This window comes from Saccoglossus kowalevskii, chromosome 18, assembly GCF_978046115.1.
Source record: "Saccoglossus kowalevskii chromosome 18, keSacKowa6.1, whole genome shotgun sequence".
Taxonomy (NCBI): Eukaryota; Metazoa; Hemichordata; class Enteropneusta; family Harrimaniidae; genus Saccoglossus; species Saccoglossus kowalevskii.
In genome coordinates this window covers 11,180,032-11,196,567 of record NC_140658.1, presented here as the reverse complement: position 1 = coordinate 11,196,567, position 16,536 = coordinate 11,180,032, and the positions used below count along the sequence as shown (strand labels likewise).

Sequence of the window (16,536 nt, the reverse complement as noted above, 5' to 3'; positions counted from 1 at the left end):
CCATACTGCGCCCTCTGATGGCATAGTAGTGTAATAAAGTTATTAATATTATTATTGACGTCTGTCTATTCAAGAGTACACGTGTATGATTTTTATCGTGACTAGCGTGAGCGGGTAAGCTTCCTTTCGAGAATGAGCTGTTATCACTGTGAACAATGTTAAATTATTCTTCAGATGACCAGTTTATTTTTTAAAAACAACTAATTTTTTTATTTAAAAAAAATCATGCCGTTTTCGCATCAAAATCCAAGCCAAAATATTGTACTACAACACCAATCTCTTCCGCATTGCGTTCAATAACATTAACATATTTAAATAAGCTATGGTAATTTGAACACGTTGGCATCATCCAGCTTTTTGATTGGTTAATTAGCGATTTGACCTATTTGACCTAAGAGAACATGGCGGATATCCTACAGCATCAAACGTTTATACGAGACCGGAATCATTCGCTTACGATGAAACTAAGTTGACTTTTATTTGTATTTCATAACCATTCAACAAATTTATTTTGTGTACATTATTATAATCACTACTGAGTACAGTAATAATCAACAATTCAGAAACACAGCATGCCGAGATTTTTGTGTTCGTTTTTATTTGAAACTTCGTTTATTTAGAATATATTTTCGTTACCAATAAAATAAAAATCTCTCAGTCAATCAGAAACCCGGATTCATGCCTTCGAGGAAGGTCCCGTTTGAACGCTCACATCGGTTTTTTTTTTCGTTTGGGGGAAAACTAAAACTGGTCGCAATTTTCGAATAAGAATGAGTCGGCAATTCTTAGTGGAGTCGAAAATTTGGAGGTAAATAAAACACCGAACCCCGGCAAATAAATAGGCGTTCGAATTTTTAGAGGGGTCGAAATTTTGGAGTTTTCACGGTACTAATTATTCCATTTCAATGAAACTTAGTACAAAGATGCTCTAGGACAATGTACAAACCTAATTAGTTTGGGGTAAAAATATGTTCATATTAATTCCCTAATAAGCATAATAATTCATAATTTTTTGGTTCTAATCACATTTCAATTAAATTTGGAGACATAGATTTTCTGTTACATTGCGCAGACCTCATTAGTTTTACACTCAAATCTGGTCATATTAATTTTCTGATTTGCATAATTAGTTTTCAGCTAAGTAATTTCGAATTACATGTATATTTAATGTGTCTCCAATACTCTCAGCACATGGGAGTTCTTTCTAAGCTTTCTTTGATTAAATTGTTAATATTATAAGATTGTGTTACTGTACTATTTAAATTTGAATATAATTTACTATTACTTTATTTTGTATTTATATTTATAGGACAACGCTTCTGTTTTACATTCTACTTGCGCTGGTATCCATGGCGATGTCTTGACTTTGTTATTGGAGAAGGGATTGGAAATTGAAGATAAAGATAAGGTACCGATGTTTTTAATCACATAACGTGAAATATTGATTTTAGGCACATCACCATTAGGGATACCTGGGCCTAATAGTGTTGTATGAGTGAACAATTGTACTTTAAGATTAGTGCATACATACAAGACATCCTATGAGATGATGTGTTCATGGTCTGTCTCAGCTGTCCAGCTGTTTTATTAAAATGCTAAACTGCTTTTTCTATTGTGTACATGCAGCTTCAGGACTGTAGGTAGGACTTCGTGTCAACTTTTTACTTTTTCGACTTCTTCTTGAAAACTAAAAGCCTGAGTGATTTGATACTTGGTGTATACATGTATGTATTTTGGGTAGACCTCTCTGATTGCTTCGATATCATACATATAGGTAGACCTCTCTCAGATTTGTCCATTACGTTATGATATCTTCAATCATCTAATTTTGATGAATATATTTGTCATTTTTGGAAAAAATTGTATTTTTGAATTCTTGTTGAAAACACAAGTCTGTTTGCTTTGATTCTGTACATATTGTTTATTTTCTAATGATATCTTCAGTTCTTTAATTGCAATGTGCATTGCTAACAGTCAAGCTATCTCGGCCAACAGGCACATAGTGGTATAATTGGCATGTTGGAATGATGTCATGTTATATGGTTATCGTACACACCATGTCTTAATTGACAGTTTTCAATCATGTCCTAAACGGTTATCAAATTCCTGAATCCTAAATGTCATGTTGCAGTGATTTCACTCTGTATGGTGGTTGTACATACTGTCATATTTAATTGGTATGTTTTAATGATATACAGGAACCAAATAGCAAGCACATAGTGTGAGACAGGATCACACTTGTTGAGACCAGTGGCATCAGTCAGATTCGTTCAAATTTAAATTTCAAAAATATAGTAAATCAAGTTTATTCTCAACACAATTTGAGAGAAAAGAGCAAACATTTGACCATTGTAATTCTGTTTAGGTTTGTCAAGGTGACAATAACTTCCTAGATGGCGCTCTAATTACCATTGATTTGATTTATTTGTGGGCACGTCTGTGATTACAGGTAGACATATTCAAATGTCCCCAATGTCTTTAATACCGGATCCTTCCTTTGTTTTTTATGCCAATAACTTGTCAAAGGAACACCATGCATAGCATTATTTATGAAATGACTAGTTTGGCATGCTTTGTTATGATATTTGACTGTCAAATTAATTAATTAATATATGTATTTTATTTCTTTGTTGCGGGCTTGTTTTAATAAATTGTAACAAATATGGTGTGCAGTGTTTTTACAAATGTTTATTTTGACTGAACCTGATTTTAAATTGTTTAATATTATCACTGCTAAGTGCTGTGGGCTGTGATATCATTCCATAATGTTGGAGTTCCAAAACATTTCATTTTATTTACTGCTCTGATTATGTTGGCAATAAAGTATGTGTTAAGTTAATATACCGTAGAGGGCGTGCTTGTCTTGTTTTTATGCGGTCATTTTACTCAGGATACATTGATACCTTGATTATTGCTTGTTGTGATGTTTTTGCTACTGTCGTATTTATACGCACCCAAAAGTGCTGTAAATTTATCACATGCCATCAATAGTTGTTGTACTGGTGTTTAAGTTGCCTTGTATGATAATTTTAGTAATCTGTTGTATTTTGTAATTTCTTGTTTCTACCAATGGTTTACCATCTATATTAATATACAAATAAGATTTTCTAGTGGTACATATGCAGTACACATGTAATTGTCTTCAGGTTGCTTGAAGTATTGTTTATCCAATTTACACCAAATAGTCAATTGTCATGGAATTAGAAGTACCTTGATGGACTGTCAGATATATATACTAATTTCTGCTGAGTTTCTCCATGCCTTTGTTTCCTTCATGTTTTAAGGTATACATAAAATATCATTCAGTTTTTCTCTCATTTAACCATTTTTCAGATAAATCTGTATATATGTTTTTTTATTTTGTTTCCTATATCTATATTTTTTGCTTATTTTGTTTTCATTATTGCTTGATGGTATATATCTGTATCTCATTCCAGCAACATTCCAATGACCAAAAGAGAGCAATCTCTGGCCAAACTTATTATCACTATTAGTTTTGTTCTTCTTTGTAGTCACGTTTTATTGGTGTGTGACTATTCTTAGATATTTTCAGTTGTCTTTCTAAATCCCTGACTTCTCTAGATTATATGAACTCACTGAATTATCGATTGATGTTGTAGAAGATTTATGATGGCGAGGTTCTAATTTTGTTAGGTTTATAGTGTAGTGGAGTAACATCATTGATTGCTGTTTTGATATTGTTCATGAATGCCGTTGTGCCTTGATATTTGTTGTTTTGTATTCCATTATATTTCATGATGTGGTTACTGATGTTATTCATTGAAATGTGGAACACTTTGTTTTTGTTGTTTCACTTCTTGATTGGAGATACGTGTTTACATTCTTCATAACCACTAGTGCTGCTGTATGCCAGTGTGTACACAGGAAATTTCAGAGGAATATGTTTGTGTTTGGTATATTCTGTTTAACACAAAGAATAATTCACATTTCCCACTTATTACAGTAAGATTAATCTCCTTCAATTGTTATTCCATTCCAGGCTCATCAAGTATTTCTGAAAGTTTGTTGTTTGTAATTACTTGTTTGATGGTTGTGAGTCGGCATCATTTGATTCTTTGCTGTTGGTGTTTTTCCTACATACAATGTATGTTAATTGTGAGTCACTCATTCCAGGGTGTTGTACTAAGCGTGATATACTTCGCAAATTGATGTGCTTGACTCATTATGACTTTTTGGCATCTGCTCTGTAAGGATTGTTCTTAAAATCACTTTTGTGTGTCTGCGTGATATTTTCTTCATGTATCATCTCTTCTGTGATTTCTTTTTTGAGTGGGTCTAATTCACTACGTTCAATTACCCACCATAGACTCCAGTCAGTCAAAATGACTATTTTGAACTGTGGGCATTAATCAGCGATTCTGCCAATGACGGAGAGATAGAATCTAGGTCAGGGGAAGCCCCATGACCCCAAGATTCTTTTCCCTTACGTCAGGAACCACGTGACCGAGCCCATATGGCGGTGCCATTAGGGCTGGATACTCACTCTGCTTTTTCTTCGCATAAAGTGGAGATCAAGTCTAGCATCTGTGCCTGGATCGTCTGCTTTTTTCCTGTCCGGGTTTCTGCTTGGGTTGTTGCCGCTGCGCGGCATCGACATTATAGCTGGTAGGATAAGTTTTCCTTGTCATTTTTACCCTCGTGTCATTTTCTCCTTTGTGTGTAGCTTTTTTCACAACAAAGAAATAAAACCCGGGCGTCGTAGCTTAATCACTTGTTTCGTTACGTCTCCTTTTCCTACTGTAATTCGCTTCCCTCATGCATGTCGTCTTCATTTTATGCTTGATCTATGTGTTTAGAAATGAATAGATGTAATGACAGCACCAGGGCTCGCTGCCGTTTTTTGGTCTTCTCGTTTTTCGAGTCGACTGTGCAGTGGTTATTATATTCAGAATTTACCAGCATAGAACCCGCATCCGAAATACTTTTGCCGTAGCTGTGTGCGGGGTTTGGGGTTTTTGCCTTGAAGGGGTGTGTTTTTCACTGGAGTTCTGAGGCCCGAGATTTTTTTTCAGAGCCATCAAAATCGCTGAGACTGACCGCGTCGCTCGTATTTTCACAGCAAGGTCGCACGACCAGTAAAAAGATCGGTTAAAGTGAGTTGCGTGTTTGGCATGAGTGGAAAGTCCTCACGCCCGATGTCGGAGGTACCAATATTTTTTCTCTGTCTCCCCCCACTGATCGGAGGGCATCCTCACAGTCTGTTTTTTCAGGCGGTGGTTTACCCGATTTTACCAGCTACAGCGAGGCTGTGCCCCTGGAGGCTTTTCTCTTGTGGGTTTTGACTCCCTTCTTATCGACCCACGGGCGTCCCCAGAGGGAACCGACCCTGTCATGAGACGCACAGTCGAACACATATTTAAGTGGAAAGGAGACAGTTCGCTCGCTTCGGATACAGCCGGTACCTTGAGCGGTCCCTCGAGTCTTCCATCTGTAACGACTCGGTGAGCCACGCCTTTGGGGTGATGCGGAGTATCATCGATCCTAGTGATATGATGTAAATACCCTCGCGCTTGATCCTAAGGCCTAAGGTTGCTTCAACGCTTATGGGATCACAGGCGTCGGGATCCAAAGCAACCCAGTCGGCACATCTCTCCCTGTCCGTCCGAATGCGGAGTGGGGTGCAGAGCGCGCAAACAGCGTTGATGGGCAGATGTTGGTCAGCCGCGGAGGAGGTAACACTTCGGGTGGGGAAAAACCTTAGGCAACACTTTCCGCTGGACCAAACGCTACCCGGTCGGTGTGGTTTTCGGGATCAGACCTCAAAGTGTGGGATGAGACCAAAAACGCCCCCAACCAGATCCCAAGGCTCCTTCCCCAGACCCTGGTACCACGAATTTCCGTTTGGCAAACCGGGTAAAGGGGGACAGCCACTTTCCATGGGCGTTCTCGCCAGCTCAATCGGAAACAATCCATCACGCCCTGAGGGCAGAGTTGCTTGAGTGCAATATTGTGCACGCCCAGGACTCTTGAGACCTCAGAGGCAGAACGCACCATCCTCCTAGACCAGGCGACACATTTACTGGTGGGCCACCGGACATCTACGTGTGACATCCCCTAGTGTCACCTGGCTCTCTTGGCTGGGGCCACTACTGTGCAACAAGACGCGGCCTTAGACGCATGTGTTTTCGCCGGCAAACTGAGTCAGGGGGTACGTCCCCATCTCAGTGACGCAGACTCGTCATCTTCCACCCTCTTTGTTCGGGGAAAGGCTAGTACAGTCTCGGAGCTTCGAAGTGCAATGAACCAGAGGGTTCAGATCGAATCCGCTAGCCAGTTGACCCTCCCAAGGGTAAGCGGAGGGCACCCCAAGCACAGAAAACACAATGCCCTAGGGCGTCGTCCGCTAACCAGAGTCAGCCAGGAGGCAAGCGCTCATACCCTTCAACGGGAGGGAAGAGTAGTGGCGCGCCCCCAGGGAGGAAAGCCTCCTCAGGCGGTTGTCCACCCCGGCAGCGGGGGAAGTATGTTCGACACTTTCCTCTGCGACTGGGGGAACAGGCATGTGTTCGGCGAGTGGCCAGGTCACATTTAGTGACTATCGCAGGCCTTGGGGAAACTCACCTCATGTGAGAAGAGAGCATCCCGCCCCTCGCAACTGCCGAACCCATGGCCACATATCCCTGTCATACACAGATTGCGCTGGTGTAGTCCAGTTGGGAGACAGTGGGTGACCGATCCCTGGACCTTTCCAGGTGGTGACATTAGGTTACGGGATACTGCTGAAATCTCCATCTCCCTGCTGTATCCTCTCTGAGACCTGATTAGTTTTGGGGTAAATATTTGTGCATATTAATTACCTAATTTGCATAATTAGTTATTTTTTTCAATGAATGTTTCACTGATATATAAAGAACCACTAATTGGATTTTATTGAAACTTAATTAATTAACACTTATCAATTACTGATCATCACATTTGAATAAAATTTGGTACATAAATGCTTTAGGACAATAGACAGGCCCTATTAATTTTGGGTTGAAATTTGTTCATATTAATTCTCTAATAATAATTCACAGTTTTTTTGTTCTAATAACATTTCAATAAAACTTGGTACATAGATATTACATTACACAGGCCTTATCAGTTTTACACTCAAATCTGTTACCTGATTTACATAATTAGTTTTTGAATTAATTTTTAATGTGTCTTCAATACTCTCAGCACACGGGAGTTCTTTCTAAGCTTTCTTTGATTAATATTGTGGATGATAGATTTTAATTCTGGATCTAAAGAATCCATTGAAAAATGTGTATCATTTTCTCATATCGTTTTTTCAACTGCCTATAATCATGATAAATTCAAAAACATGTTGTTTATAAAATGCTTTTTTTTTTAGCCGAAACTAATATTTTACAAGAGCTACTTTAATATCCACTAATAATTGGTATTTTCCGAGTTCTGATCTGCAATCCACATTTGGTGAAATTTGTTTACCCCTAATCATTTTTATACATATTATGTAATTTCATAATCAAGTGAACGTGTGAAATTCGAGATAATGATAAATTTAAACAAAATACAAAATTGTTAACTTCCTAAGCTAAAATAGACATAAGTAGACTATTATGACTTTACTAGACTGGCAAAGTCGTGACTTCTTTTTTGTTTTACAAAAAAATATATTTCATTGTCAGTTTAGCCTTTTTAACGTGATCGAAAAAACTAACGTGACTGCGAAAGAAATCCCGACTGAACGCATCTGCTGTACCATTACTTTCACCATCCGACTTTCCACCATCCTACAGCCAGATCTGAAGGCCTTTGCCGCATTCTGGCCACGCTGTATGGCGCGGATCGCGTGGACGGGTTTCATGTTCTCTGCACGTAATAAGCTCTGTTATTAAGCATCCTTTTTTGGGGGATGCCCGGTGGCCGAGGGGAAGACGTGTAGTGGCGTGAAGCTAGGCGATTAGGTGCCGTAGGCGAGCGCCGGTTCGAGTCACGCACGCAGTACGTGTTTACTATAAATAGACATAGTCGTTACCTTGCCATTTATTCGGTGTTATTTGCTTACTATGAATAATTAATATCAGTCAAATGCCCGCAGATGCGTCCAGTCGGGATTTCTTTAGCGGTCAGCTTAGTTTTCTCGCTCACACTAAAAGGACTAAAACAACAATTAATTATTTCTTTTTGTAAAACAAAAAAGAAGTCCCGACTTTGCCAGTCTATGACTTTACTTGTATGGCATTATACTACAGTACAATCACTCACAATAATTTTCAAACTATGAATCTATTCTATCAGGTGGTTTGCATATTGTGGTGGGATACCATTGCTGCCTCCTTGTCTTGCTTGCTGGTTATAGAATACATGTACATGTAGCTATGTCGGACGGGATGTGGTCGATAATGGCCCATTGTTTTCTTCTGGATCTACTGTTGTCATTTAATTGATAAATTACCTGGTTTTCTATTTAATTTTGTAGTTGTTGGTGTAATTAGGTCTTACTGATTGGTATTGAGGTTCACAGTTTTCACAACCTAACAGATCGCAAATAATTTGTTCTTGATTTGCTAATAATTCCGCTCTGCTTTTGATTACAATCTGAACACATAAAAAATTGGTCTTTCCTCTCCATCTTTCATCACATGAGACAGTACTGCCCCAATTCATAGGGTGATGCATCATATGCAATTTTCATTGGTAGGTCAGGGTAGTAGTGAACAAGTACTTTATCAAAAGTTATTAAACTTTTTGCTTACATAAACATGTTTCCTATTCCACCGGTATTTGCGTTTTTTCTCTAAGAACCTATTAAGTTGGTGCACCACTGTCACCAGATTAGGTAAGAAATTTGTTTGATGGAACACTGCTAAATTGCTGGTGTTGAGTCAATGCTATATACAAGGATTTTATCTGTCAAGTCTCTTTAATGTGTTTATGGTCATCAAAATCCAAATGGTAGTTAGCTTGATGTAAACAAATTCAGGTAAACTTTTGACCACCTGCAAGCTCAGAAAATGAATCTGGGCAATGAGTATTGCTCAGCTTATAAGACAGGATTCTCAGTTAGCTTGTAGTCACCACTAATAGGTACTCTCTCATTCTTTTTTGCGACTGGCACTATCAGGGTTGCCCCTTCACTATAATTTTACATTTGATTGACTGTCAATCACACAGATGCACCTGAATCATTTGTAGAATTTATCTGCCACCTGTAGGTACAGTCTCATTCTTTTGTGCGACTGGCACTATCGGGGTTGCCCCTTCACTATAATATTATTTTTACATTTGATTCCCACTAAATCACACAGATGCATCTGAATCATTTGTAGAATTTATCTGCCACCTGTAGGGTAATCTGAATTGTTTGCCTGCATTTGTTGTCCATAGTTCTGAATATCATTTCCGTCACTGTCAGCATTCTAGTCTAGGATATAAGCTTTCTTACCATTCGACATGTTCCACATTATCTGTAAATTGCCTCTTTTTTCTTGCAGTTGTAGGTTCTGCATCTTTAAATCTACACTGCTGTGGTTTATGTCCCTTTTCTTCCACATCTATAACATGGTTTAACAGTTGTAGGTGGCTTATTAAATTTATAAATAACTTTATTTATTGAAGTTTCAATATAACCTCTCCTTTCACCAGTATTAAAGATTATTTTGGATTACATCAATGCAACACATCATTTAAATAGTAGCAACACGCATGAGATGTGCTAGCCTTCTTTATTCAGTAACATAGCTATTGACAGATCTACCTACATGTACATGTTGGTGTTGTTTGAAAAAAATGGAATCTCTCTGCTACAAATATTTTCCCAAAATATCCACAAATGTTTTGTCTATTGCTTTGTTGATTTCTCAGAAGGGCAAACATCTTAGGACCCATAAGGCAAAGTAAACCTGGCAATTTCTTGCTCTGCAATATCCTTAGCTGTAAAGTAATGCTTCAGTCTCTCCATATATTTACGATTGCAAATCTACCTAACATTGAAAATGAGGATAACATGTTATTTTTGGAATGAAAAATACTACTCCTTTCACATACTGGGGTCAAGACAAATGAGGCCAAATGTTTTTAGCGACTGGCTTAATGTTACCCCAACGTTTCAATAAGATTTGTTGGAAACTGTTTCTCAACTTGTCTCTTTATTTAGTTTCAAGCAGTGTTCCCTATTTAGTAAATATCGGTGGATTAATCACATTTATCATATTATCACTTGTATGCCAGCTGACTGTGGCCATTCTCAGACTGACCAGGGAAACTACTTTAATATTATCATGCCTGGCGTAACAAAGCAAATCATTCAAGGGAATTCAGAGATGTATCCGGCTACGTAAAATCATTCTATGTCCCTTAATGCAATATGGACTCACCCAGAGTGGACCTGACCACAAGTCGAAGCCAGCAAGATTTGATAGCAACTGTTCAATCAAAGCCCAAGTAGTTAGCCAATTCGCTAGCGAGTTTACAAATAGGCTGCCCCAATACGTCTGTTACATGCTGTAAATGTTTGAACATTGAATTTATACCCCATGAATATGCCATTTACCAAACATAAATAATTACCCCTAATTTCACTTTTTAGCTCCGCTGTCGACTTTGTCGAGCGAAGCTTATCATATGAGTGATTGAGTTGTTATGCACACCATGTCTTATTTGACATGGTGCAATAATGTTCCATTATGTGATTGCCATGGCATAGTATGTGGTTGTTATGCACACCATGTCTTATTTGACATGGTGCAATAATGTTCTGTAATGTGATTGCCATGGCATTGTATGTGGTTGTTATGCACACCATGTATTATTTGACATGTTGCTATAATGTTCCATTATGTGATTGACATGGCATAGTATGTGGTTGTTATGCACACCATGTCTTATTTGACATGGTGAAATAATGTTCCATTATGTGATTGCCATGGCATTGTATGTGGTTGCTATGCACACCTTGTCCTATTTGACATGGTGCAATAATGTTCTGTAATGTGATTGCCATGGCATAGTATGTGGTTGTTATGCACACCTTGTCCTATTTGACATGGTGCAATAATGTTCTATAATGTGATTGCCATGGCATAGTATGTGGTTGTTATGCACACCATGTCTTATTTGACATGGTGCAATAATGTTCCATTATGTGATTGCCATGGCATGGCAATGTATGTGGTTGCTATGCACACCTTGTTCTATTTGACATGGTGCAAAAATGTTCTATTATGTGATTGCCATGGCATAGTATGTGGTTGTTATGCACACCTTGTCTTATTTGACATGGTGCAATAATGTTCTATAATGTGATTGCCATGGCATAGTATGTGATTGTTATGCACAACATGTCTTATTTCTTATTTGACATGGTGCAATAATGTTCCATTATGTGATTGCCATGGCATAGTATGTGGTTGTTATGCACACCATGTATTATTTGACATGTTGCTATAATGTTCCATTATGTGATTGACATGGCATAGTATGTGGTTGTTATGCACACCATGTCTTATTTGACATGGTGCAATGATGTTCCATTATGTGATTGCCATGGCATAGTATGTGGTTGTTATGCACATCATGTCTTATTTGACATGGTGCAAAAAATGTTCTATTATGTGATTGCCATGGCATAGAATGTAGTTGTTATGCACATCATGTATTATTTGCCATAGTGCAATAATGTTCCATTATGTGATTGCTATGGTATAGTATGTGGTTGTTATGCACACAATGTCTTATTTGACATGGTGCAATAATGTTCTATTATGTGATTGACATGGCATAGTATGTGGTTGTTATACACATCATGTCTTATTTGACATAGTGCAATAATGTTCCATTATGTGATTGCTATGGTATAGTATGTGGTTGTTTTGTTATGCACACAATGTCTTATTTGACATGTTGTTATGTTATGCACACAATGTCTTATTTGACATGGTGCAATAATGTTCTATTATGTGATTGCTGGCATAGTATGTGGTTGTTATGCACACCATGCCTTATTTGACATGGTGCAATAAAGTTCTATTACGTGATTGCTGGCATAGTATGTGGTTGTTATACACATCATGTCTTATTTGCCATAGTGCAATAATGTTCAATTATGTGATTGCTATGGTATAGTATGTGGTTGTTATGCACACAATGACTTATTTGACATGGTGCAATAATCTTCCATTATGTGATTGCTATGGTATAGTATGTGGTTGTTATGTTATGCACACAATGTTTTATTTGACATGTTGTTATGTTATGCACACAATGTCTTATTTGACATGGTGCAATAATGTTCTATTATGTGATTGTTGGCATGGTATGTGGTTGTTATACACATCATGTCTTATTTGTCATAGTGCAATAATGTTCCATTATGTGATTGCTATGGTATAGTATGTGGTTGTTATGCACACAATGTCTTATTTGACATGGTGCAATAATGTTCTATTATGTGATTGACATGGCATAGTATGTGGTTGTTATACACATCATGTCTTATCATGTTCCATTATGTGATTGCTATGGTATAGTATGTGGTTGTTATGTTATGCACACAATGTCTTATTTGACATGTTATGTTATGCACACAATGTTTTATTTGACATGATACAATACTGTCCCATTATGTGATTGCCATGGCATAGTATGTGGTTGTTATTCACACAATGTATTATGTGGCATGCTGCAATGATGTTTGTTATGTGATTGCCATATCATCGTATGTGGTTGTTATGCACACCAGGTCTTATTTGACATGGTGCAATAATGTTCTATTATGTGATTGACACGGCATAGTATGTGGTTGTTATGCACACCATGTCTTATTTGCCATAGTGCAATAATGTTCCATTATGTGATTGCTATGGTATAGTATGTGGTTGTTAAGCACACAATGTCTTATTTGACATGGTGCAATAATGTTCCATTATATGATTTCCATGGCATAGTATGTGGTTGTTATGCACACCATGTCTTATTTGACATGGTGCAATAATGTTCTATTATGTGAGTGTTGGCATAGTATGTGGTTGTTATACACATCATGTCTTATTTGCCATAGTGCAATAATGTTCCATTATGTGATTGATATGGTATAGTATGTGGTTGTTATGCACACAATGTCTTATTTGACATGGTGCAATAATGTTCTATTATGTGATTGACATGGCATAGTATGTGGTTGTTATACACATCATGTCTTATTTGACATAGTGCAATAATGTTCCATTATGTGATTGCTATGGTATAGTATGTGGTTGTTATGTTATGCACACAATGTCTTATTTGACATGTTGTTATGTTATGCACACAATGTCTTATTTGACATGGTGCAATAATGTTCTATTATGTGATTGCTGGCATAGTATGTGGTTGTTATGCACACCATGCCTTATTTGACATTATAATGTTCTATTACGTGATTGCTGCCATAGTATGTGGTTGTTATACACATCATGTCTTATTTGTCATAGTGCAATAATGTTCAATTATGTGATTGCTATGGTATAGTATGTGGTTGTTATGCACACAATGTCTTATTTGACATGTTGTTATGTTATGCACACAATGTCTTATTTGGCATGGTGCAATAATGTTCTATTATGTGATTGCCATGGCATAGTATGTGGTTGTTATGCACACCATGTCTTATTTGACATGGTGCAATAATGTTCCATTATGTGATTTCCATGGCATAGTACAATGTATGTGGTTGTTATGCACACCATGTCTTATTTGACATGGAGCAATAATGTTCCATTATGTGATTGCTATGGTATAGTATGTGGTTGTTAAGCACACAATGTCTTATTTGACATGGTGCAATAATGTTCCATTATATGATTTCCATGGCATAGTATGTGGTTGTTATGCACACCATGTCTTATTTGACATGGTGCAATAATGTTCTATTATGTGAGTGTTGGCATAGTATGTGGTTGTTATGCACACCATGCCTTATTTGACATTATAATGTTCTATTACGTGATTGCTGGCATAGTATGTAGTTGTTATACACATCATGTCTTATTTGCCATAGTGCAATAATGTTCAATTATGTGATTGCTATGGTATAGTATGTGGTTGTTATGCACACAATGTCTTATTTGACATGTTATGTTATGCACACAATGTCTTATTTGGCATGATGCAATAATGTTCTATTATGTGATTGACATGGCATAGTATGTGGTTGTTATGCACACCATGTCTTATTTGACATGGTGCAATAATGTCCCATTATGTGATTGTCATATAATAGTATGTAGTTGTTATGCACACCATGTCTTATTTGACATGGTGCAATAATGTTCCATTATGTGATTTCCATGGCATAGTACAATGTATGTGGTTGTTATGCACACCATGTCTTATTTGACATGGTGCAATAATGTTCTATTATGTGATTGCCATGGCATAGTATGTTGTTGTTATGCACACAATGTCTTATTTGGCATGGTGCAATTATGTTTCATTATGTGATTGTCATGGCATAGTATGTGGTTGTTATGCACACAATGTCTTATTTGGCATGGTGCAATAATGTTCTATTACGTGATTGCTGACATAGTATGTGGTTGTTATACACATCATGTCTTATTTGCCATAGTGCAATAATGTTCCATTATGTGATTGCTATGGTATAGTATGTGGTTGTTATGCACACAATGTCTTATTTGACATGGTGCAATAATGTTCTATTATGTGATTGACATGGCATAGTATGTGGTTGTTATACACATCATGTCTTATTTGACATAGTGCAATAATGTTCATTATGTGATTGCTATGGTATAGTATGTGGTTGTTATACACATCATGTCTTATTTGCCATAGTGCAATAATGTTCCATTATGTGATTGCTATGGTATAGTATGTGGTTGTTATGTTATGCACACAATGTTTTATTTGACATGTTGTTATGTTATGCACACAATGTCTTATTTGACATGTTGTTATGTTATGCACACAATGTCTTATTTGACATGGTGCAATAATGTTCTATTATGTGATTGCTGGCATAGTATGTGGTTGTTATGCACACCATGCCTTATTTGACATGGTGCAATAATGTTCTATTACGTGATTGCTGGCATAGTATGTGGTTGTTATACACATCATGTCTTATTTGACATGGTGCAATAATGTTCTATTACGTGATTGCTGGCATAGTATGTGGTTGTTATACACATCATGTCTTATTTGCCATAGTGCAATAATGTTCCATTATGTGATTGCTATGGTATAGTATGTGGTTGTTATGTTATGCACACAATGTTTTATTTGACATGTTGTTATGTTATGCACACAATGTCTTATTTGACATGGTGCAATAATGTTCTATTATGTGATTGTTGGCATGGTATGTGGTTGTTATACACATCATGTCTTATTTGCCATAGTGCAATAATGTTCCATTATGTGATTGCTATGGTATAGTATGTGGTTGTTATGCACACAATGTCTTATTTGACATGGTGCAATAATGTTCTATTATGTGATTGACATGGCATAGTATGTGGTTGTTATACACATCATGTCTTATCATGTTCCATTATGTGATTGCTATGGTATAGTATATGGTTGTTATGTTATGCACACAATGTCTTATTTGACATGTTATGTTATGCACACAATGTTTTATTTGACATGATACAATACTGTCCCATTATGTGATTGCCATGGCATAGTATGTGGTTGTTATTCACACAATGTATTATGTGGCATGCTGCAATGATGTTTGTTATGTGATTGCCATATCATCGTATGTGGTTGTTATGCACACCATGTCTTATTTGACATGGTGTAATAATGTTCTATTATGTGATTGACACGGCATAGTATGTGGTTGTTATGCACACCATGTCTTATTTGCCATAGTGCAATAATGTTCCATTATGTGATTGCTATGGTATAGTATGTGGTTGTTAAGCACACAATGTCTTATTTGACATGGTGCAATGACGTTTTGTTATGTGATTGACATGACAAAGTATGTAGTTGTTATGCACACAATGTTTTATTTGTCATGATACAATACTGTCCCATTATGTGATTGCCATGGCATAGTATGTGGTTTTTATTCACACAATGTATTATGTGGCATGCTGCAATGATGTTTGTTATGTGATTGCCATATCATCGTATGTGGTTGTTATGCACACCATGTCTTATTTGACATGGTGCAATAATGTTCTATTATGTGATTGACACAGCATAGTATGTGGTTGTTATGCACACCATGTCTTATTTGCCATAGTGCAATAATGTTCCATTATGTGATTGCTATGGTATAGTATGTGGTTGTTAAGCACACAATGTCTTATTTGACATGGTGCAATAATGTTCTATTACGTGATTGCCATATCATAGTATGTGGTTGTTATGCACACCACGTCTTATTTGGCATGGCGCAATGATGTTCCATTATGTGATTGCCATGGCATAGTATGTGTTTGTTATGCACACCATGCCTTATTTGACATGGTGCAATAATGTTCTATTATGTGATTGCCATATCATAGTATGTGGTTGTTATGCACACCATGTCTTATTTGGCATGGCGCAATA

General features: G+C 37.1%; 1 protein-coding gene across 1 annotated transcript in view; it reads left to right on the top strand.

Annotated features, from left to right (window-relative positions):
- Positions 1–16,536, top strand: part of LOC102809148 (uncharacterized) — a 230,846-nt gene that overhangs the window by 145,043 nt on the left and 69,267 nt on the right. Inside the window, exon 12 of the mRNA XM_085492918.1 lies at positions 1,310–1,408. Within this exon, the coding sequence (XP_085349044.1) occupies positions 1,310–1,408 (99 nt within the window). The remainder of the gene's footprint in view (positions 1–1,309; positions 1,409–16,536) is intronic.